Source organism: Dreissena polymorpha, chromosome 3 (genome assembly GCF_020536995.1).
Source record: "Dreissena polymorpha isolate Duluth1 chromosome 3, UMN_Dpol_1.0, whole genome shotgun sequence".
Classification (NCBI taxonomy): domain Eukaryota; kingdom Metazoa; phylum Mollusca; class Bivalvia; order Myida; family Dreissenidae; genus Dreissena; species Dreissena polymorpha.
This window is the reverse complement of record NC_068357.1, coordinates 42,697,972-42,724,679: the sequence shown is the minus strand read 5'-3', so window position 1 is coordinate 42,724,679 and position 26,708 is coordinate 42,697,972. Positions and strand designations below refer to the sequence as shown.

General features: G+C 36.1%; 1 protein-coding gene across 1 annotated transcript; it reads left to right on the top strand.

Annotated features, from left to right (window-relative positions):
- Positions 1–135: 135 nt before the first annotated feature.
- LOC127873857 (sodium-dependent phosphate transport protein 2B-like) lies at positions 136–26,284 on the top strand. The gene is made up of 8 exons (XM_052417912.1): positions 136–199; positions 21,297–21,384; positions 21,764–21,895; positions 22,303–22,449; positions 22,879–23,088; positions 23,521–23,639; positions 24,007–24,088; positions 24,697–26,284. The coding sequence occupies exons 1-8, from the start codon at positions 176–178 to the stop codon at positions 25,683–25,685; spliced, it is 1,791 nt and encodes a 596-aa protein (XP_052273872.1). The 5' UTR covers positions 136–175; the 3' UTR covers positions 25,686–26,284.
- Positions 26,285–26,708: the final 424 nt, after the last annotated feature.

Here is a 26,708-nt window from a genome sequence, read left to right as displayed (position 1 = left end):
TTAATGGAGCTTTTTAGATCCAATGTTTACATTTATCAATATAAAGCATTTACTGATAAACTTGAATACATGCCAAATTCTGTGAAAGGTCCCTTTAAATCAGTCTTGTAATAAAACAGTTACGAAATCATTGATTGCGATGTGAATATAATGCTGGAAGACTGCATACTTCTAGATGATGGATATCAAAGAACTTGAGGTACGATTTATAAGGAAAATATAATTTAGTAGATATAAATGTTTTAAAATAATACTACAAACCATGAGCATGCACTATTGTAAAGCAACAGCGGGAACACTTAAAATAATTAATACAAAAAGGCTGTTTTGAGACAGACAAATTCGAAATGAAATAAGACGAACACAAATAATTTATAGAAACTAAGTGTAAACATCAGAACAATTGAAGCTGAGCCTTCGTAAAAGAACGGGAAACTATTAAGATGTTGTATGGCCCTATGTTTAAGATTGCATACCCATTTTCTTTTTTTTAAAGATAAAATTCGTCACTTGTGTGTGTGGACATTGAAATGTTAGTTTTGATACAGAATATTTTGTTTTATTTTCGACATCTATGCTATTATGTTTGGGGGTCATTGTTAGCTATGCTATGAAGTTTGTTGTCATTGTTAGCTATGCTATGAAGTTTGATGTCAGTGTTAGCTAGACGATGATGTTTTAGGTCATTGTTAGCTATGCTATTAAGTTTGGGGTCGTTGTTAGCTTTGCTTTGAAGTTTTGGGTCATAGTTAGCTTTGCTTCGAAGATTGGGTCATTGTTAGCGACGCTATGAAGTTTTGGGTCATAGTTAGCTATGCTATGCAGTTTTTAGGTCATTAAAAGCAATGCTGTGAAGTTTGGAGTCATCGTTAGCTAAGCTATGAAGTTTTGGGTCATTGTTAGCTATGCTTTGAAGTTTGGGGTCATATTTAGTTATGCTATGAAGTTTGGGCCGTTGTTAGCGAAGCTTTGAAGTTTGGGGTCATTGTTAGCTATGCTATGAAATTTTGGGTCATTGTTAGCTATGCTATGAAGTTTATGGCCATTGTTAGCTATGCTATGAAGTTTGGGGCCATTGTAAGCTAAGCTATGAAATCATACCATTCCTTAGGCACAGTCTGTTACAGGACATTTTCTTATTTTACAGCTAAAACCACATCTTCCCAATAAGTTGAAAAATATTTATAAGCCGATATTTGAACCAAACATCTTAGCGTATATAATATTGAACATCGCCCGAGCGGGCGGTTGGGAGGGTGGGGTGTTATACTGTGGTCTATTTGCAGGCCTTTACCGAACATGTGCGTATGGTTCCGTTTCGCTGCACAAATTGGCATCTGTATTTATCCCATGTATATACTGAATATCAAACATCCCTCCAAACTGGAGATTTTTCCCTCAATGGCAACATAAAAACCCGGCTTTAATGCGGTTGTCGACTTTTCCTTTTGTAAGAATGCGTTCGCTTTAAGATGGCTTATACGCAATAACGTATTATTTTATTTAAGAAATAATTCGTGTACGTTATAGTTTGTTGTTAGATGCGTAGTGATTAAATCACGAGTGCAAAGCACGAGTTATTTGAAACCACGCATCTAAACTTCCGGCCGTGGGTTATTCGACCACAAACTATAACGTAAAGGAATTATTTCGATTCTAACACGGTTTTTACTTAAGATTTATTCAATGTATGTTATTTTTCTTGTGTACTATTTTATGTGAAGTTCTCTCATAAATACGCACATAGTTTGTTGTCGAATAACCCACGGCCGAATATGAAATTTATATGAAATATGGCACGTGTCATGTTATAATAAACATATTTTTAAAGTTTGAAAGTCGAACTGATTAAAATGTAAAGTAGTTAGTAAAGACTATTGTAAGTTGTTGTTTTTTTCTGTTCGTGTAAAGTAGACGAATTTAAGAACCTCTGTGCGAGTATATTATTGAATGCCATGGTCACCATGGTGACAATATTGCTAAATACCAATGATCAAATCAGCAATTTGAGAGAACATGTTGAAAGGTTTGCTCTGTTAAAAAATAGAATAAAAGGAAATATACATATTAAACATGATCGGGAGTTTATGTTGATTTTTTACAAAGATTTCAGCGTCGTTTTGGTGTTTTTCTTGAGTATTAATTTACAGTTAGAAAAAATAAATACAAATCAGGGATACTGGTGTTTTTCAAGAATCAGATTGCACTAAAATTACATGAGTGTTATCATATAATTTTCGGGGTGAAAATAACTAGATCACATATCAATACGAAACATATTACCAACACATGTTAAAGTGTACAATTAATATAGTAACTAACATAAAACAACATAGTCATACGTACATACAAATTCTTTGGGGGGTAAGGAAGTACTTACAATGAACAAACAGGTTAACATTACATGCATGAAAACTCTTGTTTAGATAATTAACTAGCGTTTATTAATCATTTTCGTAATCCATCACATTGAAACTAAAGTAAAATCCCCGTTATTTACACAATCATGACAAGACGTTTATCACACGACGATAATTTCAACTGATGTTTTTGCATTTCCTTTTTCCAGTGTGATGTTTCGAAACGTAAAACAAGTTGACAGAATGCGTTATACCTCAGAACAAATATTGTAAAAAGTCATTGAGACGCCCGTCCCTTCGAGAAAAAAGTCGATATTTGACTTGTTTATTGTTTTAAGAACAGAAATAAAAAAACAAAATAGTAGTTCAGAAACGAAGCACGAAAAAGACTAGAAATATGTCACATACACTGATGTCCATGCAACACATGTTTGGATACATACAAAGCCACTATATGAGCCGTGCTCTGTGAAAAGGGGGTTTAATACATGTGCGTAAAGTGTCGTCCCAGATTAGCCTGTGCAGTGCGAACAGGCTTATCAGGGACGACACTTTCCGCTTAAACTGGATTTTTGCTAAGAAGAGACTTTTTGCAAACGAAAAATACCATAAAGCGGAAAACGTCGTCACTGATTAGCCTGTGCGGACGGCACAGGCTAATCTGGGACGACACTCTACTACGCACATGCATAAAACCCCATTTTCACAGAGCACGGCTCATATATTCAAACGGCCGTAAATTCCATTCTATCTAATCCTATAAACATTTAGGTTATTAAATTGTGAAAGTTTGAGCGAGAGTCATCCACTGGTTAAACAATTTCGGGCCTGTCAACGATTCCATCGTTGATAAAAGCAGACACATGGCAATATATACACTAAAACTCATCGCAGCCAACATATCTTTTTTCAATATTATCTACACATTAAGTTCATTTATCTGCAAACTTTAGAAAATGTACAACCTCTGTAGTTAAAGAGTAGTTGAAGTAAAAAAAAGGTTTGGACTTTATATTTAATACTGGAAAAAAGATGAAGGGCTATAATTTTGTCGAAACTTTCTGCAGCAAAATTCCTATCTATAAGCTCATCCACAGATAAATACTATTCATCTGTTAAAGTTTGATGTATCAAGTATTTAAAAAGATGTTGACAATTCGTATGCTTAAGTTTATTGAATACAATACGTCTGAGTTTGTGGTCTTGCTTAAGCCAGACGCATTGGTCTAACGACAAATGTATGAAAATACATGCACATGCAACATATCAGGAAAATGCATATCCTAGCGAATCACGAGAGTTGCATTCGCACATACTGGCGCAATTAAGAATGAAAGCGATGCATTCAGCGAAATGTTTACATATGTCGTCTACTTTCTAAATCTAATTGATTTATCTATATTTGGTTGATGTTGCAACCCACAAAGCCGGATGTATTTGATTTCAAAAACATAAATTTTAAGAACATGTCATTTCATTTTAATCTACGAGTATTTAAACTGGTAATTTATGCAGTTGAATCGGGGATCTTGTGCTTGATATGCAATTAATTTTAATGAAAATTGCGCATATGCATAAACAAGACGGTCACGATGTGCCTTCTTAGTTTCGTCAAGACTGAGTCATAGAGTTTATAGAGTTTATTTCAACATACATTAGGTTTTAAGCCCTTGAGTACACACATATTACAACAAGGTATATACACAGATGGTCAATGACGTACAGAGAAAGTCTTAATACAAACAATTTGTATACACTTTATAGTTTTTTGTATATTAATATTAAATAGATATATACATGTTAGTACATGGAAAGAAACTATTGATAACATAAGTCAGCTCTCAATTTAAAAGCTTTAAAAACAAAAATAGATAAGATTTCGTACACTTTTCATTGTCATTCTGTAAACGGTCAATAAACTTGATCATGTTTGTGTTCTTCCAATAATATTTATTTACATACTTCTTACGTAAATACATAAACATTGGGCATTCCAGTAAAAAATGAAATTCATATATATTGCCTCTAGATAGTCAGCAATTATTAAGATTTAACATTGTGACCTTATTTTTAGGACGGACTTTTCCTACTTCAAACTTGGCCTTGATATTGAACAGAACAGAACAGAACATATTTTATTCACGTAAAATTAACGTTTTTTTTGTGTTATATATATATGCATACATATGATAGTTAATACAACAGGATTATACAATGAAGTATGGGTCATTAGTTATCACATCTGTTTAACAGGATGAACTTATATACAATCTATATTCATGCTTATTTGGTACTATGATTTATTTTATAAGGTAATAAATATGTAATGTTCGACAAACTTTATATTATAATGAAATCATAATCTTATTTTATAATATCTTAATCTTATATCAAAATATAAAATAATTGAATCTAATCTAATAATCTAATCTTATATCAAAATATCTTATAATCAAATAAATACATTAGTATAATGTATTCTATCAATGATTTGTCTGTTGTCTTGTATAAATTGACCAGTGTTATAAATCTATCAATGCTACATTGCGAACTTTAAAAGCTTCAGATATATATTTACTTAACATAAACAATTCAGATTTGTTGTTTGTATTAAACAGTTGTATCAACTTAAACATACTAGGTCTATTTCTATAATAACTTTTTATATAAATTGGTCTTAAATGAGCATATGCTGTACATTTAAACATCAAATGAAATTCGTCCTCGATCTCATTGGTAGAACAGATTTGACAAAAACGTAATTGTCTATCCAATTGTTCGTATCAACCATTGTGTATTCTCAAGTTATGGGAACATATACGTAATTTCGTAAGTACAACTCTGAGATCTCTCGACACAATTAGATCTAGATAAGATTTAAATCCATGTGCCAGGTTAAGTGTTTATGCAAAGTTAAAACTTCACCATCTGTTACATTTTTTTTGCCATTGTTGCAAATATTCATCAATAAGCCATTGCCGAAATGTACAAATAAACTGGTTGGCATTTATAGGTATGTCACTACACCAAACATAGTAAAAACCGTATCGTGTAAGAAGGTTTTTAACTTTACTAAACCAATTCGTTTTATTACTACTAACATCAAACATGGCATCTTCTACAACTGACTTTGTAATAATGTTATCACTATCTTTTAACTTAAACCAATATTTTATAATACGAACATATCGCTTAATATACAATGGGTATCTACCCAGTTCACCGTATACAGCTACGTTAGCTGTAGATTGTCTAACACCAAGCGTAGCTTTGCAAAATTTCAGATGTAGCCTTTCTAACTGTGATGATTTGGTAAACCCCCATATTTCACACCCATACGTAATAATAGGCGAAACAAAAGCATCAAATAATTGCAGTGCTACTCTTGGTTTACATTCGTATTTTTTCAGATTTGACAATAAATTATGCAATTCTTTTAAACCTTTTCCATATAACGTCTGAGAATTAAAATTAAAATTACCAGTGTAGTTCAATGTAACACCTAAAAAGTTAAAGTCATTTACAACATCCAAGTATTCATCTGTATCCATTTTTCAGTACGTTTTAAACCACCTCGTTTGCGACATACTACAACTTTTGTCTTCGCAGTGTTCACTTCTAATCCCCATGTTTCACAGTAATTATGCAAATGATCTATTGACAATTGTAAGTCTTCTGGTGTTTCACCAATAACAACCATGTAATCTGCGAATAACAAAAGAATCAAACACATATCCTGTATAACTATACCTTTGCTATTTCTATTTTGCAAATACATCTCTAGATCTTATACGAAAATAGAAAACAAGATCGGTGAGAGTATCTCCCCTTGCCTCAAGCCAACTGCTATATCAAAATAATCAGAGTAGTTTTCACAATGCCTAACACATGACTTATCAGATTGATACATGCTGCGTTTTATACGCAACACTTTCCCATCAACGTTAGCTTTATACAATTTTAACCATAGGGCATTGATATATATGGAATCAAAACAACGCTTCATATCGACAAAACAGCAAAACAAACGTGTATTCGAATTAAAATAATTTTCAATAATTCAGTGTAGTACAAATACTGCATCTACTGTCGATCTACCCTTTCTGAAACCAAATTGCGCATCAGAAATAGTGTTATTTTCTGTGCACCATTTTGATATACGTTGGTTCAGTACAAATGTAAATAACTTAGCAAAATTACTTAATAAGGTAATACCTCTAATATTTTTTACATCAGATTTATCGCCCTTTTTGACGATGCTGCGAAGCAGCTCGTCTAAGTTATCATACCATGAAAAAATTCTTCACAATGGCGACCTATGTAAAAGACCGAGCCAGTCCGATTGAGATAGCTCGATTTTTCTTATCGGCATACCTCGCTGACTGTCATTGATAAAGGTATAGGAAGCTCAGCTATAAATAGGACAGCATATTCTGGGAAAACGATTTAATAATAGTTTGAAAACGTTAATTTAAAATCAGTTATATTCAATCCATTATATGTTTATAGATCAATTAAACAACTATGCATTTTCTGTATTGTATTTGACATTTGTCGTGATTCAGTAAATAAATTGCGAATTAAAACGTGTATTAAACGCGATCATGAGTGTAAAGAAAACGAATTATTTTGAACCTGCCATTTGGAAACGTGGTAGCGACTATGGTATATAAACAGCATAATAGCCGTACGACACGCGTGAAACTCGCTCTTAGGCGCGCTTTCTCATTTTGCATATTTAATAAACTTTTCAAACAGAAATTACAGAGCCACATCAGTGCACATACTATGTTTGATAACTCATTTGCTTGTTGGATGTTGTTTGCTGTTTTAAACACATATTAGGTCATATCGCGGAGATTTAGTTAACCTTACCATGTGTTCATGGGCGAACTCACGTATTCAATGCGCTTACGACTATGTGCTCATACCTACTTTCGGGAATCATCATGAAATTATTGCTGTACTTAACGAACAAACATGTCTTAGCTTATTGAATTAGAAAAAAAAAAACAATAATCAAAAGAGAAAAATTATATGTTCATGCACATGTGAAATCACGTCTGTACACAAAGCATCATTAACTTAGGAAAGGAAACAACGAAATATAAAGTTTGGTGTGATATACATGTGAAATTAAAGAGCATGGTGCATGCCAAGTTTCAAATTTATATGCTGAAACATAATGCTTTAACCCACAAACGTTTTACTGTAACAGAATGTTTTTGTAAGATAAGTGGTACAGACAATACACGTCGAATATCTTTTTAAAGATATTTCTTGTTATATTTGATCGAGAATGTAACCCGCCTCCCAGTTTCGCTGAATGGATCAAGTTCCCCACGGGTACTACTTCCCCGTACCCCCATTTTTTTTGTACCTTACATTTTTCGTACCCATTTTTTTTCGTACCCACAAAAATTTTTGCTCGTACCCAAAACAAATTTCGTACCTAATTTTTTTTCCTACCCAATTTGTTTTTCGTAACCAAATCTTTTTTCGTACCCAATTTTTTTTTGGCATATATTTTGTACCCAAAATTTTCGTACGCATTTTTTTCCTACCCAAAATTGTTGTACCCACATACACAATTGTGGTGATGTAGATAAACTTAAATAGATGCTTTTATGTCAATCCTCTTCAAAAGCATCGTCACACCAGTACTGTCAGTACTTTGATTATGTAAGGGGACAATAATACCCTTGGTCTATGCAACTGGGAAATTTCCCGTATTCAAAATAATATTGAATATCACTGTAATATGACCAGCTAAAATATCACAAGCTTCTATGAAATATTCATTTAATAATTTATCTGTACCTGGCGATTTCCTTGTTTTAAGTAACTTGATAGCTTTACAAACTTTGTCATATGTGAATGGATTATCTAGCTCTCCAGATGTATGACAAAAATCATTAAAATCGTAATTACTATTGAAATCCTCAGCTTCAACATTTGAAGCCTTGTTTATATCAGCAAACATTTGTTCAAAATGGTTCTTAAAATCTTCAAGACGTATGTTATTATTGTTATTATTTGCTTTTTTATTATTTGAAATATTTCCAGAAATCTTTTGGTCTACTATTTTTCAAATTTTCAAATTCTTTACAACGTTTAAATTTAAAAGCTCTGCGTTTCTTTGAAACAATTGTTTTATACAGACATTTTAATCTACATACTTCAACTCTATCTACATCACTATGCGAATTATTATATACGTATAAGGCATTTTTATACAAAAGCTTAGCCTCTCGACATTCATGGTCGAACCATTCATCCGAGTCAGATATAATACATTTTTGAAACTGTGGGTACTTCACAGTGTGCTTAACGAATAATGGATCTGCCACCTCACGTACAATTTCAGAAAACCTATTAACGATATAATCAACCTTATTATTGCAATGTTCATCAGCATGTTCAACTATATTGTCAAAATCTGCCATTTTACTTATCAGTCCCTCGCGAAATGTATTTTTTTTCTTCATTACTCCACTTTAAGCGTTCACTTGTATAAAGATCTTCTTTAACAACATGCCTATTACAAACAATATCAAATTACAATGGGGCATGATCACTGAAGTTCATGAAGTCATTAACAGAGAAATTTTGAACAACCTTAAAACTATTCTGACTAAGAATTAAGTAGTCGATCACACTAGATCCATTCCTATTAAAACATGTATATTTACCTAGCCCAAAGTCTGATCCTAGTCGGCCATTTGCAATCCTTAAACTGGTACCTTTACACATATCTAACAACTTATTCCCGTAAGAGTTACTGCCGCTGTCCATCGAATATCTTTGTAATGGGGTGTCAATTATATAGTCTTCAGAATCAATATCAGGTATATATACATTGTAAATCACATATGATACTGTCTGATTTACAAGCAGTTCTAGCATTAAAATCTCCAGCTAACATGACTATGCCTAATGATTGAAAAAGGTTAATATCCTCTTCAAGACTCGTAAATAAGTCTGCATCAAACAAATTAGCAATAGGTGAATTGTCGCTCCACATTTACACTGCTGAAAAATATATGTCGTTATCATTATTACAGAAGTGTTTATCTAACTTAAACCATATAATTGTGTCATATGTATTTTTTATTATCGATATTCCGTCCTTGATGCTATAACGCACATAAAGTACAATTCCACCACTGTTTCGTTTATCATGCCTGTGTCTATATTTTCTATAAAAGTTATGACAGTGATATCCTGAAAGATCAATTTTGCTATTTTTACCAGTCCAAGCTTCAGTTAAAACTATTACATCATACTTTGTTATAAATGAAATAAAATTTGGGTCCTCTCTCTTAGAAGTACTTAAACCATTGCAGTTCCAAACTGAACAATTTAGCCCATCCGGCCCGTCCTAAGCGTCTTTTACGGGTCTGCCCTCGATGTACAGAGTGACGTAAGACACCCACGCTTTTCGTCCGACCTGTTTCTCCTCCTTGACCCTCTGGAATAATCGCCTCCTCTTCGCCACAACTTCCTGTGGGAACTGTTCTGTGGCGTAGAACTGTGAACCTTTCAAGTTCCTGCTGCTACCACGGACCTGCTCCCTATCGCTGAAAAAACAAAACTTGCACACAATGCTGCGGTGGCGCTGGTTATTTCTATCCCCGATGGTACCCCGCCCTGCTGATTGATTTTGCTTCTGGCCCATTCTGTGCACCCTCTCGAAACGCATGCTGTCCAGTTCTTCTTTTGTCACCTTGAGCTTACGTACAATAAATTCTCGCATAATTTGCTCTGCCCTAGCAGGTGTTTCGTCTTGCTCTTCCGGTATATTTCCAAAAATAAAATTGTTCCTCATGCTCTGAGGCTGCACATAATTCATGTCTTCTTTGAGATTATCTTTATCCCGTTCAAGATCCGCTATCCTTTTCCTTGCACCCTCTAACTCTATATCTACTGAGTCCACTTTATGTTCAACTATGTTTACTTTATCACTAATCTCCTTCGTAAACTTGTCAAGATGTAACCATACCTTTTTCAGCCTCTTGTCAAAGTTATCCACTTTTTTCTCCAGTGACTCAATTGACTTCAAACTTTTATCCATATCCTTAAGTTTTAAATCAATTCTCCCCAACATTGCTATAATGTCCGAGTTTGTTGGTTCGTTATGGACGAACGCCCTTCCATAGTTATGACTGGGTCAGGGTTAGTATCGCTCACGTTATCGCTCACGTTATCAAGTTGCTCGAATATGTTGCTGATTGACACGTTAATCCCCTCGTCGTACAAACTGAATTCGCCTCGCTGAGCACCTGGCTAATTGAATTGAATCCCTCGGGCGTTTTTAGAACATTCAAGCGCTTATTTTCACCTGAATCCACATCACTTTCACTCCTTTTCTTCTGTTCTCTTCTTTTTCTACCAGTCATTTTATTTCCATTTTATGTCACAATAATGATCATTAAATTCGCTGTTTTTTTATATAAAAATATGTTTTTTTTTGGTAAATCCAATGTTTTGATATCTTAAATTTAACCCGCTCCCCGAAAACACGTCTGACAACCACAAAGTATAATCCTCTTCTCTATTGCAAGGATTAACATGGTGACAAAGTTTAATCGAGCTTATGTAATACCGTTGCCCCTAGAGTGGAAAGGACTACTTTCAAAGATTTGACGCGGTGACATAGGTTCTACACGCAAGTGTTCAAGATTCGAACTTAATATTTAAATGGTCAAGATAAACATTCTTACCAAGTTTCACTAAGCGTGTCATGAATGTGGCCTCTAGAGCGGTAACAAGATTGTTCCAAGACCTGGTGACCTAGATTTTGATGCAAGTGACCCAGATTCAAATTCATTCGAGATATTGTCAATGAACATATTATGCCCAAGTTACATTAAGATAAGAAAATTAAATTGATTTGACTAGGATTTGCACTGGTAACCTTGTTTTGAACGCAACTGAACCATCTTCGACCTCGACGTAGATATTGTAGAGATTAACATTTTGACCAACATTCTAGAGCGGTAACCATTTTTTAAAATAAAATTTGACCTGGTGAACTAGTTTTTCTAAAAACAATAAAAAAATAACCTTGTTACCAAGTTTCATTACGATTGAAAATAATAAAGTTCACAGGACTCCGAACAACGCCGGACGCCGGACACGTCGTGCGTAGGTAAGATAACATGCCAATTTATAGTTTTTCATTTTTAAACTGTAATTGCCTGCAACCAAGACACACACACGGAAAATATTTTTTTTCTTACGATCATAAAATGTTTTTGAAAATTATAATATTATAGGTTTGTGCATATCAGTCGATGATATTATGATATCAATGGGGTCTAGAGAGGATTTGATGAAAAATGAATGAATTTTTCGAAACAGCATACGAACAAAGTGAACACTGGTCTGGATATTCTTTTACCATCTGCAGTTAGCTCCAACAAGATGGTCACTTGCATATTTGCCAAAGTAATAATGTCTTAATTGTCACTGTCAAATTATAATTGCCTTAAGCAATATCATTTCCATCGGTTAGGTCAAGTATTTCATAAAACCTGCAATATATATATATATATATATATATATATATATATATATATATATATATATATATATATATATATATATATATTCATTTTTTTAAGATATTACAGACATACATACAAGCATACATTATTATTATTATATAGTATTTTGAGGTATCAGATGGGTACATAAACTTAGTTATCATTTCCGAATTTTCAGTACAGCTATTTGAATAGAGCACACAAACAATTATAAAACATACATTCATATTCAATTTATATGGTTTAACTCATTTATGCCTAGCGTCTAGAAAAAAAGGCCTTGGCAAACAGCGTAGACCCAGATGAGGGTCTGCGCTGTTTGCTTAAAGGAATTTCTGTAAGAAATATTCTAAATATAGAAATAAGTATACTAGACATCCCTAATTTTGGAAATAAATTGATCCAATTTAGAAGGATAGGAGAGTCCACTAGGCATAAATGGGTTAATATTTTCAAGAACAATACCAACTAGCTTGCTCATGCATAATATAAGGCTTAAGTTGCAAGTAAGTGTTTGTTATATATTACACACTCGAAAGGTAAATTAAGTGCTGAATTGCATTTTGTAACCTACATTAATAATTCAGACTTTACAAAATAATTGGTGATTAAACAATATCTATAAGTATCTATATTATGTGATATGTATGATTAGAGTTGTCATTATGGGAGATGTTAACAAATATGTTTACAAGGGACCAGTCTCGTAATTCATCATCTCGTTTAATTTTGGTTTTATACATTTCAAAATTGTGTTTTATGCGACTTACAAGTCCAAAATTTGAAGGGATTCTTTTTTTTCTTCTGACAATAACTCATTTATCGTTAAATTTCTCGACCCACAACGTTTAAATCATTCTTTCTTTGGCTCGTGATTTCACGTATTAGATCCTGACGTGCAATATGAATAGTTAAGCTTGGTTTTCTTCTATTAATAGTCTCAACAACAAATACAACAAATTCTTGGGAATATGGACAGTACCAGAACAAGTGAATAATATTTACTACTTCATTATTACAAAATGTAAATACATCATTTGCCACAATTTTCATTTTGAACACACACGATTTTATTCCTAAGATTCTGTGGACTATTCCTCACTGGAGCCGTGTAATAAAGGTATCTTTAGTAAGGTTGAACACGAGTTCGTGTACGTTTTTCAAGTCAATATATTGTTTTTCTGAATTATATTTTGTTTGATAGGCTGGGATGTCATTGATTTGGATTAATAATTAACAAATGTGGCAGTGGCTGGGAAATGTGTCGTATGGCTCAAAAATCAAATTTTCATGTTTTTATATATTTAATTTCCACTTTCTTTAAGAAACAAAACGGAAAAAAAGGTTTCTATCATTTTTAGTTTTCGAGATATTGACCTTTAGGTAATACCACTGTTTAGTGTAAAAAGACTCATATTTCGCAAATATGCTTGCGATAAATTAACATAATACATTCACTAGTAGATGATCAATATACAGCAATATTTTTCTACTTTATTCCATAAGTGCATTTTACACTTAATTCGACACGTACAGACATTTTGTTTGTGTCCTCTGATATCATTTTTAAATATGATTTCCTTGGTTACAGAATTTTAAATTAGATTTTTTTTCAATACAATGATTTTTCTGTAGCTATTAAATTTACCATACAAAGATAAAAATTGCATATGTAAATTGTATACATTTTTTGTAAATATTTATATTTAAGTTGTACCATCTGAAACTATTAGTAAAGCATTGATTATAATACTACAGCATTTTTTGTGTAGACAGTAAATGCACAAACATACCATGCTCACTTAAGGTGTTTGATTTCCCTTTTCATCATATGCGTAATATGTGAACAATTGTCATTGCAAATTGAGCTGAACATGTCCCACATTTGTATTAAGACAATAAACATGTAACACCATTTTATATGCATATTATTGAAAAAACGTATTGTTGGTTGCCATGAAAACAAATGAATAATAATACAGACCATAGAACACTAGTTTGGTCTTTTCACGAATACTTTTTTTTTACAAATACAATACGTACATTGTAATGTTTATAATTATGCAATTGTAATGTTTATAATTTTGCATATGAAAATACAATACAGATCTTATTGATTTACAGCCTTTGTAGTCAAAATTTACCAAGCAAAATTATAAAATAATTACAAAAGAAACAAAGGCAAAATATACTCTTTTTTTGGACACAACCACGCTCATTTCATTGTGTACGTCTTATACCGTCGAGGCTTTCCATAAGAGTTGATTTGTAATTAAATGTGCTTCCGTGAAATAAGTTAGATAGGGCTTGATATTACGTTAGATTAAAAGTTGCATGTTAGATAGGGCTTGATATTCCGCCTGCTTCTTTGTAACACGTTAGAAAGGGCTCGATATTCCGCCTGCTAGCTTGTTTCATGTTAGATAGGGCTAAATATTCCGCATGCTATATTGTTATATGTTAGATAGGGCGTGATATTCCTCTGCTTCCTTGTTACATGTTGAATAGGGCTTGTTATTCCGCCTAATTTAGTGCTACATGTTAAACAGGGCTTGATATTCCGCCTAATTCAGTGCCACATGTTAAACAGGGATTGATATTCCGGCTGCTTTCTTGTTACATGTTAGATAGGGCTTGAATTTTCGTCTGCTTCATTGTTACACGTTAGATCGGGATTGATATTTTGTATGCATTCTTGTAACATGATAAATAGAGGTTGATATTTCGCCTGTTTTATTGTTACATGTTAGATAGGGCCTGATATTCCGTCACATTCCTTGTGACATGTTAGATAGGGCTTGATGTTCCGTCTTCTTTAATGGAACATGTAAGAAAGGGGTTGATATTGGGCCTGCTTGATTGTTACACGTTAGATAGGGTTTGATATTCCGTCTGCTTCCTTGTTACACGTTAGATAGGGCTTAATATTCCGCCTGCTTCATTGTTACACGATAGATAGGTCTTAATATTACGTCTGCTTCCTCGCTACACGTTAGATAAGGCTTACTATTCCGCCTGCTTGCTTGATACACTCTCAATAAGCGTAATGTTCCGCCATCTTCCTTGTTACACGTCAGATAGGGCTTGATATTCCGCCTGCTTCATCGTTATATGTTAGATAGGGCTTAATATTGCGTCTGCTTCCTTGTTACACGTTACAGAGGGCGTGATACTCCGCGTGCTTCGTTTTTACATGTTATATAGGGATTGATGTTCAGCCTGCTTACTTGATACATGTTCGATAGGGATTGATATGCTGCCTGCTTCATTAATACACATTAGATAGGGCTTGATATTCCGTCTGATTCCTTGTTACACGTTACGTAGGGCTTTATATTCCGTCTGCTTCCTCGTTACACTTTAGATATGGCTTGATATTCCGCCTGATTCCTTGTTACACGATAGATAGGGCTAAATATTCCGCCTGCTTCCTTTTACATGTTGTGTAGAGCTTGATATTCCGTTTGTTTGCTTGTTACATGTTAGATAGGGCTTGATGTTCCGCCTGGTTCTTTGTGACACTTCATATAGGGCTTGATATTTCATCTAATTCCTTGTTACACGTTAGATAGCGATTGATATTCCGCCTGCTTTTTTGTTACATGTTTGACAGGGCTTGATGTTCTGCCTGCTTTATTGTTACACTTAAGATAGGGCTGGATGTTCCGTCTGCTTTTTTTGTTACACGTTAGACAGGGCTTGATATCCCATCTGCTTTAATGTTACACGTTAGACAGGGCTTGATATTCCATCTGCTTTTTTTGTTACACGTTAGACAGGGCTTGATATTCCATCTGCTTTATTGTTACACGTTAGACAGGGCTTAATAGTCCATCTGCTTTATTGTTACACGTTAGACAGGGCTTGATATTCCATCTGCTTTATTGTTACACGTTAGACAGGGCTTGATATTCCATCTGCTTTATTGTTACACGTTAGACAGGGCTTGATATTCCATCTGCTTTATTGTTGCACGTTAGACAGGGCTTGATATTCCATCTGCTTTATTGTTACACGTTAGACAGGGCTTGATATTCCATCTGCTTTATTGCTACACGTTAGACAGGGCTTGATATTCCATCTGCTTTATTGTTACACGTTAGATAGGGCTTGATATTCCATCAGCTTTATTGTAACACGTTAGACAGGGCTTGATATTCCATCTGCTTTATTGTTACACGTTAGATAGGGCTTGATATTCCATCTGCTTTATTGTTACACGTTAGACAGGGCTTGATATTCCATCTGCTTTATTGTTACACGTTAGACAGGGCTTGATATTCCCTCTGCTTTATTGTTACACGCTAGATAGGGCTGGATGTTCCGTCTGTTGTTTTTTTTGTTACACGTTCGACAGGGCTTGATATTCCATCTGCTATTTGTTACACGTTAGACGGGGCTTGATATTCCATCTGTATTTTGTTACACGTTAGAGAGGGCTTAATGTTCCATCTGCTTTTTTTGTTACACGTTAGACAGGGCTTCATATTCCATCTGCTTTATTGTTACACGTTAGATAGGGCTTGATATTCCATCTGCTTTTCTGTTACACGTTTGATAGGGCTTGACATTCCATCTGCTTTATTGTTACACGTTAAACAGGGCTTGATATTCCATCTGCTTTATTGTTACACGTTAGACAGGGCTTGATATTCCATCTGCTTTATTGTTACACGTTAGACAGGGCTTGATATTCCATCTGCTTTATTGTTACACGTTAGACAGGGCTTGATATTCCATCTGCTTTATTGTTGCACGTTATATTCCATCTGCTTTATTGTTACACGTTAGACAGGGCTTGATATTCCATCTGCTTTATTGTTACACGTTAGACAGGGCTTGATATTCCATCTGCTTTATTGTTGCACGTTAGACAGGGCTTGATATTCCATCTGCTTTATTGTTACACGTTAGACAGGGCTTGATATTCCATCTGCTTTATTGCTACACGTTAGACAGGGCTTGATATTCCATCTGCTTTATTGTTACACGTTAGATAGGGCTTGATATTCCATCAGCTTTATTGTAACACGTTAGACAGGGCTTGATATTCCATCTGCTTTATTGTTACACGTTAGATAGGGCTTGATATTCCATCTGCTTTATTGTTACACGTTAGACAGGGCTTGATATTCCATCTGCTTTATTGTTACACGTTAGACAGGGCTTGATATTCCCTCTGCTTTATTGTTACACGCTAGATAGGGCTGGATGTTCCGTCTGTTGTTTTTTTTGTTACACGTTCGGCAGGGCTTGATATTCCATCTGCTATTTGTTACACGTTAGACGGGGCTTGATATTCCATCTGTATTTTGTTACACGTTAGAGAGGGCTTGATGTTCCATCTGCTTTTTTGTTACACGTTAGACAGGGCTTCATATTCCATCTGCTTTATTGTTACACGTTAGATAGGGCTTGATATTCCATCTGCTTTTCTGTTACACGTTTGATAGGGCTTGACATTCCATCTGCTTTATTGTTACACGTTAAACAGGGCTTGATATTCCATCTGCTTTATTGTTACACGTTAGACAGGGCTTGATATTCCATCTGCTTTATTGTTACACGTTAGACAGGGCTTGATATTCCATCTGCTTTATTGTTACACGTTAGACAGGGCTTGATATTCCATCTGCTTTATTGTTGCACGTTATATTCCATCTGCTTTATTGTTACACGTTAGACAGGGCTTGATATTCCATCTGCTTTATTGTTACACGTTAGACAGGGCTTGATATTCCATCTGCTTTATTGTTACACGTTAGATGTGGTTTGTAATCATATCTGCTTCTTTGCGACACGTTAGGCAGTGCTCTTTGTTCTTGATGTTTCCTTGTTTCATGTGTCTCGTTATTCTTATTAAATGTTAGACTGTACTCGTAATCCTTATGTGACACATAAGGTTACCATGTGTTAAGTTAATGCTCGTGTACCTTCAACTGTTTTTGTAAATGAAACAGTGCCTGATTTGGTTGATCCACTCGTAATTAATTATTTAACCATAATAATACACCCGTAAATGAGTCTATAGAGGAGACATATTTGAGATACTATCTTGGTATGTCCCTTTTTTCCGCATATTATCTTATTAGTTTGTCGGGAAAATAACGTCCTTATTTCTCAAGCAATTAAATCAAATCTAAAAGTGTGAAATCACCACGAACAGCAAATGAGTAGATGTGCAAACACTTTTTCCTTGCCCAGTTATTCACATGTTTCTGAGTTATGTGCCTTTAAACTTAGCCATGAGCATGTCACTTTAATATAACTGTATATGTTTCAAGAGCGAAATTCTATATTTCTTAAACAATTAAACTGGAAAATAAAAAAGTAACCCCATGAAGTGTTGATATACGAAAGACATTTTATTTAATGACACTTTCTTGAGTTATATGCGATCGAACTAAACCATGTGTATTTAAGTAGCAAATAATGATATATTTTTGGAGCGAACTACGTCCACATAATTATGGCAAATGATAATATCGAAACTTCAAAAAAATCATAACTGTGAAATGCAGATCTGCAAGATATTTTATGCCGTATAATCCGGACCTTTCTAATATATATGCGCCTGAACTAAACCAAGATCATAGTTGAAAGATAACAAGTTTGTGGATCACCGGGGAAGAAAACATGTAAATTGACCATCTACTATTTGCGCTGACAACATAACTACTAGTATTTATGGACTGCGTACGTGCCATATGTCTTTAAACATCATGTATGGAGTGCATTGAAGACATACAAAAATACATCTTACACATCATCAAGTTCATGGCTGGGAATGTTTGTATATTCGTACCAAAAATAGTGTTTGAGTAGTAATGTTGTTCAATTTATAGTCCTTCATAAACGCATGTCCACATGTATCATCAGAACAGACGGTCAGTGTATAAGACCTGTGTTCACAAAACTAGCAGTATGTGCTCCTTACAATACAATAAAGCGAAAGTGTCGTCATTGATTAGCCTGTGCGGACTTCACATGCTTATCTGGGACGACACTTAAAGCACATGCATTAAACCCAATTTTACAGAGCACGGCCCAAATAATGAACATAAAGACATTTCTAAAATATAAATCACGCGACTTTATATATCCGCTTAAAACACGAATTAATAATGTTTTTGTCGATGTTTGGTATTCGCCGAGAAGCGAATTGCGTTGTCGTTGACTCAGCCGTCACGGTTTATAATGTTAAAGGGGCCTTTTCACGTTTGGTAAATTGACAAAATTGAAAAAAAAACATCAGATTCGCAAATTGTCGTTGTTGTTGTGATATTTGTAAGGAAAACATGCCAAAATCTGTAAAGAAACCTCCCTTTAAATCAGTGTGGTAATACATCAGTTACGAAATCATTGATTGCAGGGCTTGATATTCCTCATGCTTTCATGTTTCGTGTTAGATAGGGCTTGGTATTCCGTCTGCTTCGTTGTAACATGGGCTGGATAGTCCGTCTGCTTCGTTGTTACATGTTTGATAGGGCTTGAAATTTTGTCTACTTCGTTGTTACATGTTAGATAGGTTTTGATATTTCGTCTGCTTCCTAGTTACATTTAAGATAGGGCTTGATATTCCGCCTGCTTTATTGTTACATGTTAGATAGGTTTTGATATTTCGTCTGCTTCCTAGTTACATTTAAGATAGGGCTTGATATTCCGCCTGTTTTATTGTAACATGTTTGATAGGGTTTGATAGCCCGCCTGCTTTATTGTCACATGTTTGATATGGTTTGATATTCCGCCTGCTTTATTGTTACATGTTAGAAAGGCCTTGATATTCTGTCTGCTTGGTTGTTAAAAGCGGGATAGGGCTTGATATTCCGTCCGCTTCCTTGTTATATGTTAGAAAGGGCTTGATAGTCCGCCGGTCTGATTGTTGCAGCTTAGATAAGGCTTGATATTCCGTCCGCTTCCTAGTTACATTTTATATAGGGCTTGATATTCTGTCTGCTTCGTTGTTGAATAATAGAAAGTGCTTGATATTTCGTCTGCTTCGTTGTGACATATTAGATAGGGCTTGATATTTCGTCTGCTTCCTTGTTACATGTTAGATAGGGTTTGATATTTCGTCTTATACGTTGTTATATGTTAGATAGTGCTTGATATTTCGTCTGCTTCGTTGTAATATGTTATATAGTACTTGATATTTCGTCTGCTTTGTTGTTTCGTGTTAGATTTGGTTTGACTGCTTCCTGGTTACATGTAAGATAGGGCTTGATATTCTGCCTGCTTCCTTGTTACAAGTTAGATACGTCTTCATATTCCGTCTGCTTCATTGTTAAATGTAAAATATTGCTTGATACTGCGCCTGCTTCCGTGTTACATGTTTGATATGGTTGGATTTTACGTCTTCTTCCTTGTCACATGTTAGATAGGACTTGATATTTCGTCTGCTTAATAATTACACGTTGCATAGAGCTTGGTTATCCTGCTGCTTTCTTGTTGCACGTAAGATAGAACTTGATATTTCACCTGCTTCGTTGTAACATGTTAGATAGAGCTTGATATTCCGTCTGCTTTGTTGTTACATGTTAGAAAGTGCTTGATATTTCGTTATATGGTATATATTTGAGTTACTATCTTGGTTCGGCTGTTGGTTTTATCCGCTTATAATTTAATTAGTTTGTCGAACGAATAACTTCCTTATTGCTCAAGCAATTGAATCAAAACTTATGTGAAATCACCACGAAGAGCAAATGAGTAGATGTGCAAACACTTGTTTCTTGCCCAGTGATTCACATATTCCTGAGTTATGTGCCTTTAAACTTATCCACGAGCATGTCAGTTACGTATACTTGTATATGTTTCAATAGCGAACTTCTTCTACATTTCTTTAAGAATTCAACTAAAAAATAAATAGGTCATACAATGATATAACTTTTGGAGCGAACTACGTCCACATATGGCAAATGATAATATCGAAACTAAAAAAAAAAAAATCTTCACTGTGAAATAGAGATCTGCAAGATATTTTGATGCCGTATAATCCAGACCTCTCTAATCTATATGCCCATGTACTAAGCCGCATGGTTGAAACATAACAAGTTTGTGGATCACCGAGGAAGAAATATGTAAATTGAACATCTACTATTTGAGCTGACAACATAACTATTTATGGACTGCGGGCCTTACGTCTTTACAAATCATGTATGGAGTGCATGAAAGCCATACAGAGATACATCTTACACATCACCTAGTTCATAACTGGGCAATTTTGCATATTGTTCATACTAAAAATAGTGTCTGAGTAGTAGCAGTGTTGTTCAGATTATAGTTGCATCATGCCCACATGTATCATCAGAACAGACGGTCAGTGTATCAGACCTGTGTTGACAAAACTAGTAGTATGTGTTCCTCACATGTCTATGCCACGTGTGTTCAGGAGAGGTCGGCGGCTGCAGCAGTTAGTGAGGAGGAAGAGGACCCGTTCGCGCTTCCGGAACTCCGGGTCGACTACACTCCCTGGTCCGGTGAGTGGCACACGGTTCTCAAGCAGCAATCAATAATAACCAACAGTATTATTGTCCGTGATAAAAATTGGACATCGCAAAGCTGAAGTTGATTGCCAATGTCATATGAAATGAGGGACATTAATTATATCATTTGTTTACATGTTCATTTTACTACTTACATTTTGTTGCCAATTTCAGCCATTATGGCTACCATGCACATCTTGTTGCTCTACGTGTAATTATTAAAGAATTGTATTAGCTTATTGTCAAAGTTTCACCATTCGATAACCATAAATGGCGATGATAACATTCTGATCTCCTTTAAAGATAGATTGTCGTTAAAATGGTATGCCGGTATGTTAGAGGTGTTCATGTTAATGCTTGTTACGTATTCTAGAGCTGACGGTGTGCGGCAAGCTCCGGCGCGTGCTTCTGCACTTCATCCTTAAGATCCTCTTGCTGCTAGGTGGCCTCTACATCTTCGTGTGCTCTCTCAGCTTCCTCGGCGATGCCTTTCAGCTGCTTGGAGGTCGGTATATATATACTTAAAGTCCAGTACCTTTTAACACAGCACATTAAAGATATATAAGATATTTACAAATAGCAACATGGTATTGTTTCTCTTCAGTCTACGCATTTCACATGCAATATATCGAATTATTAGTATGGTGTTTGTACAGACTTATTGATACAATGATTGTTTGAAAAAAAGATACACTCAGATGGGATTTGTACATAAAGCACGTTTATGCTTGAGTGCGAGCAAATCTGCGTGTGTGCGTGCGCGTGTACGGTTGTGTTTGTGTTTACATGTACATTGTATGTGGATGTACGTGCGTGCGTTCGTTGTTGTTTTCCGTTTCGTTATTTTTGTGCTGTGATTGTTGTTGTAAGTGTCGCGATACATATAACACTTGTTTATGCGAAATAATGCAGGCAAGGTAGCTGGTAAGGCATTCGCCAACAACGAGATCCTGGCGAACCCCGTGGCGGGCCTGATGATAGGCGTGCTGGCCACGGTGCTACTTCAGAGCTCCTCCACCACCACCTCCATCATCGTCAGCATGGTCGGCAGCGGCGAACGTACGATATTTATGGGCCGCGCTCTGTGAAAAAGGGGATTAATGCGTGTGCGTAAAGTGTCGTCCCAGATTAGCCCGTGCAGTGCGCACGAGCTAATTAGGGACGACACTTTCTCTTTTATGATGTGTTTCGTTTTAAGAAAGTTCCTTCTTAGCAAAAATCCAGTTTAGGCGGCAAGTGTCGTCCCTGATTAGCCTGTGCGAACAGCACAGGCTAATATGTGAGGACACATTATGCAAATGTATTAGACCCATTTTTCACAGACAACGGCTCATATATATTTATTACATATCTATTATAACCACGCTTGAATCTAATGAACAAGATCTTAACTGAAGAAAATTTCTCAGTGTTAAAAGGTCAGTGTTAGCTAGTCGAAACCACGTGCGAAGATGTCTATTTGTGAAAACACAATATTGATTGTTCCAGTTCTGACAGTATCGCAAGCAATTCCAATTGTGATGGGCGCCAATATCGGGACGTCTGTCACTAACACAATCGTCGCCATGGGACAGATCACTAACAAAGCGGACTTCAGGAGAGCGTTTGCTGGCGCAACTGTCCACGACATGTTCAACTGGATGACTGTTCTCGTACTGCTTCCGGTAGAGGTCATCGTGAAGGCAGCCGCGGGACAAGGTAAGATACATTCAAATTACGTCGTGCTGCAATAAGGTGGTTTGTCGAGATGTTCGGACATGATTCTTCTAGCCACGGAGAACATCTGCCCAAAGCCCTCGCAGTGCTACCGACCCTTAGGGTTGAACAGTAGAGAATGCATTTACAATTAAAAACCGGCTAGATCTGGATATATTTTATATAGATTTACCTTTTTCGTATAACATATGCAAACTAGTGCTATTTTCTACATAATTTAACCGTGTATATATATAGTATAAAGCGAAACTTCTAAAAAATGGTTATGACTTTAAATCGTATAAAACCCATACTATTTGACTTGACCATCATCACGTGCTGTGTGGTGGATCTAGAGTGGGGGTGGGGGTGGTAGAGCTTAGCTCGGAAGAAATATATATCTCTGAGGTTGATATATGTTATGGCTCCTACCAGGCTGGCTGGAGTGGATGAGCGGGAAGCTGGTGGTCGCCATGGCCCCCGAGCAGGACAAAACGCAGGACCGGAACTACCTGAAGGTCATCACGGACCCATTCACCAAGCTCATTATCCAGGTACGGTGCCAATAAGGGCGCATCCCTCGCCAGTGTGCGGCCGGAGAAAAAACAACACCAAACCAGCACACACTATTGAAAACATTTTCAATAAAAATCGTGCTTTCGTTAGGCGATCAGTCATCGCGTAAAATCGTGTAATTATTTGCTTAAAACATTAGGTGCAAACAAGTCTCCCATTTAAAGTGAGTAACTAATTACCGGTAATACATGTTTTTTTTATTGTAAATACAAAGTATAATAATACAGAATGTAATTATATGGTATTGGTATTTTTTTTATCAATCACTTTAGCATTTGTTAAAAAAGATACCGTTAACGTAACCGGTGAGACTGTTGTGGACCACTTTACCATGTGTTGTTTCAGATTGACAAAAAGGTGATCAACGACATTGCACACGGAAATGACGTCACGAACAAGTCCACCATCCTGCACAAGTGCCATAAATGTATGCTGTATGAATATGAGCCGCGCTCTGTGAAAAGGGGGCTTAATTAATGTGCGTAAAGTGTTGTTCCAGATTAGCCTGTGCAGTCCGCACAGGCTAATCAAGGACGACACTTTCCGCTTCATTTGAATTTTTGTTAAGAAGAGTCTCTCTGTAAACGAATAATATAATACAAGCGGAAAGTGTCGTCCCTGACTGCACAGGCTAATCTTGGACGGCACTTTACGCACATGCATTAAACCCCTTTTTCACAAAGCACGGCTCATATATGTTGATAGTTTTGGTATCTACCAGTAGAGATGGAATTACAAATGACATTTCTAGCAGTCATAGTTATGAGCATAATCTATGTACGTTAGTAAAATTGTTAAGACATTTTGAAATTACTTGTCCAATGATTTGTTTAATTGTATACGTCCGTTAAACAAATTTAGGATTAACTGCTGCGGGAGGCCGCCTTGACGATAGTTCATAAACTTAAAGAGTTAAATCGGATTATCATGACACCTTGTGATATGTGGGCAAAATATTTTGGCCAAGTACCCCGGCCGATGAATTACCTATGGCGATTTAACAAAAATATGACATACGTTAAATAACTGTTCCAGGTTTCATGTTCGAGTACGCGACCAACCCATCCCGTGGCGACAGCCGCCTGAGCGATACGGCGGTGGGCGTCATCCTGCTCATCATCTCACTCGTGCTACTGTGCGCCTGCCTTGTGCTCATCGTCAAGCTGCTCTCCTCCCTGCTCCGGGGCCAGATCGCGCAGATCCTCCGCAAGTTCATCAACGCCGACTTTCCCGGCCACTTCAAGTACTTTACCGGATACCTTGCTATCCTTATCGGCGCCGGGCTCACCGTCCTGGTTCAGTCGAGCTCCATCTTCACGTCGTCTCTCACACCATTGGTGGGAATGGGAGTCCTCAGCCTGGACCGCATGTATCCGCTCACGTTGGGCTCAAATATCGGAACCACCGCCACAGGAATCCTCGCAGCATTTGCTCAGGATTCGAATAGAATTCACTTGGCAGTTCAGATCGCCCTCTGCCACCTGTTCTTTAATGTGTGCGGCATTGTAATATTCTATCCTCTTCCATTCTTCCGACCACCTATCGCGGCAGCCAAGTTTCTTGGCTTGCGGACCTCCAAGTACCGATGGTGTTCCATTTTGTACATCCTCTTCTCGTTTGGGGCTTTTCCAGCCTTGATTTTCGGGCTTTCCATCGCGAGTTGGATAGCGCTTGCAGTCGTCCTGATACCTGTCGCGCTGCTCATTATTTGTGTTTTCTTTATCAATCTCGCTCAATCGCGATGCCCTGCGGCCCTTCCGAAAATACTGAATAATTGGAAATTTCTGCCTACCCCGTGTCGTTCTTTGGAACCATATGATCGAGCTCTGATATTCGTGACGTGTAACTGCTGCTGCTGCAGACGAGTGGGGTGTTGCAAGAGTATTACAGACGACCAGGACAGCAGACGACAAAATAGACATGCATCAATCAAGGAAACCATTTCAAACGATGTAACTAATGGACATGTAGGTGAGACAGACGCGAAAACCGTGGACGAAGGACACATAGAAACCCGGCTATAAATACAGGTGAAACGCGATGCAATAAAATAATGGGATAGAGATGATAAGGATGCAGTCCCCTCTGATATATATGTATATCTAACTTACAAAATTGATACGACTTTACGAAAAAGCGATGTAGCGAAACAGGCAATTTTACGGATGTATTGACTTGTCCTTTCGTAAAATTACCAATTAAAAGTTGCGATATTACGAAAAGGTTTGCAACCATGACTTGTCACACCCTAACGAAAAGACATTCACACCTGATCCAGCCATCATTTTTGACGTTGCTGCGAAGCTGCTCGTCTAAGTTATCATACCATGAAAAAATTCTTCCATATGGCGACCTATGTAAAAGACCGAACGAGTCCGATTGAGATAGCTCGATTTTTCTAATCGGCATACCTCGCTGATTATCATTGATAAAGATATAGGAAGCTCAGCTATAAATAGGACAGCATATTAAGGGGAAAATATTTAATAATAGTTTGAAAACGTTAATTTTAAATCAGTTATATTCAATCCATTATATGTTTATAGATCAATGAAACAACTATGCATTTTCTGTATTGTATTTGACATTTGTCGTGATTCAGTAAATAAATTGCGAATTAAAACGTGTATAATTAACTTTCAACGCGATCATGAGTGTAAAGAAAACGAATTATTTCGAACCTGCCATTTGTAAACGTTGTAGCGACTATGGTATATAAACAGCATAATACCCGTATGTTATCTGTAAAACTCGCTCATGTGCGTGCTTTCTCATTGTGCATATTTAATAAACTTTTCAAACAGAAATTACAGAGCCACATCAGTGCACATACTATGTTTGATAATTCATTCGTTTGTTGAATATCGTGTGCTGTTTTAAACACATATTAGGTCATATCGCGGAGATTTAGTTAACCTTACCATGTGTTCATGGGCGAACTCACGTATTCAAGTGCTCTTACGACTATGTGCTCGTACCTACTTTCGGGATTCATCATGTAATTATTGCCGTACTTATACCCCCGTCACACTAGGCCACGATCCTAG

Coding starts and splice junctions, on each gene's coding strand:
- LOC127873857 (XM_052417912.1), top strand. CDS start 176: ATGATGGATATCAAAGAACTTGAG. Junction 21,385..21,763: donor CGACTACACTCCCTGGTCCG/GTGAGTGGCACA, acceptor TACGTATTCTAG/AGCTGACGGTGTGCGGCAAG. Junction 23,089..23,520: donor GAAGGCAGCCGCGGGACAAG/GTAAGATACATT, acceptor GGCTCCTACCAG/GCTGGCTGGAGTGGATGAGC.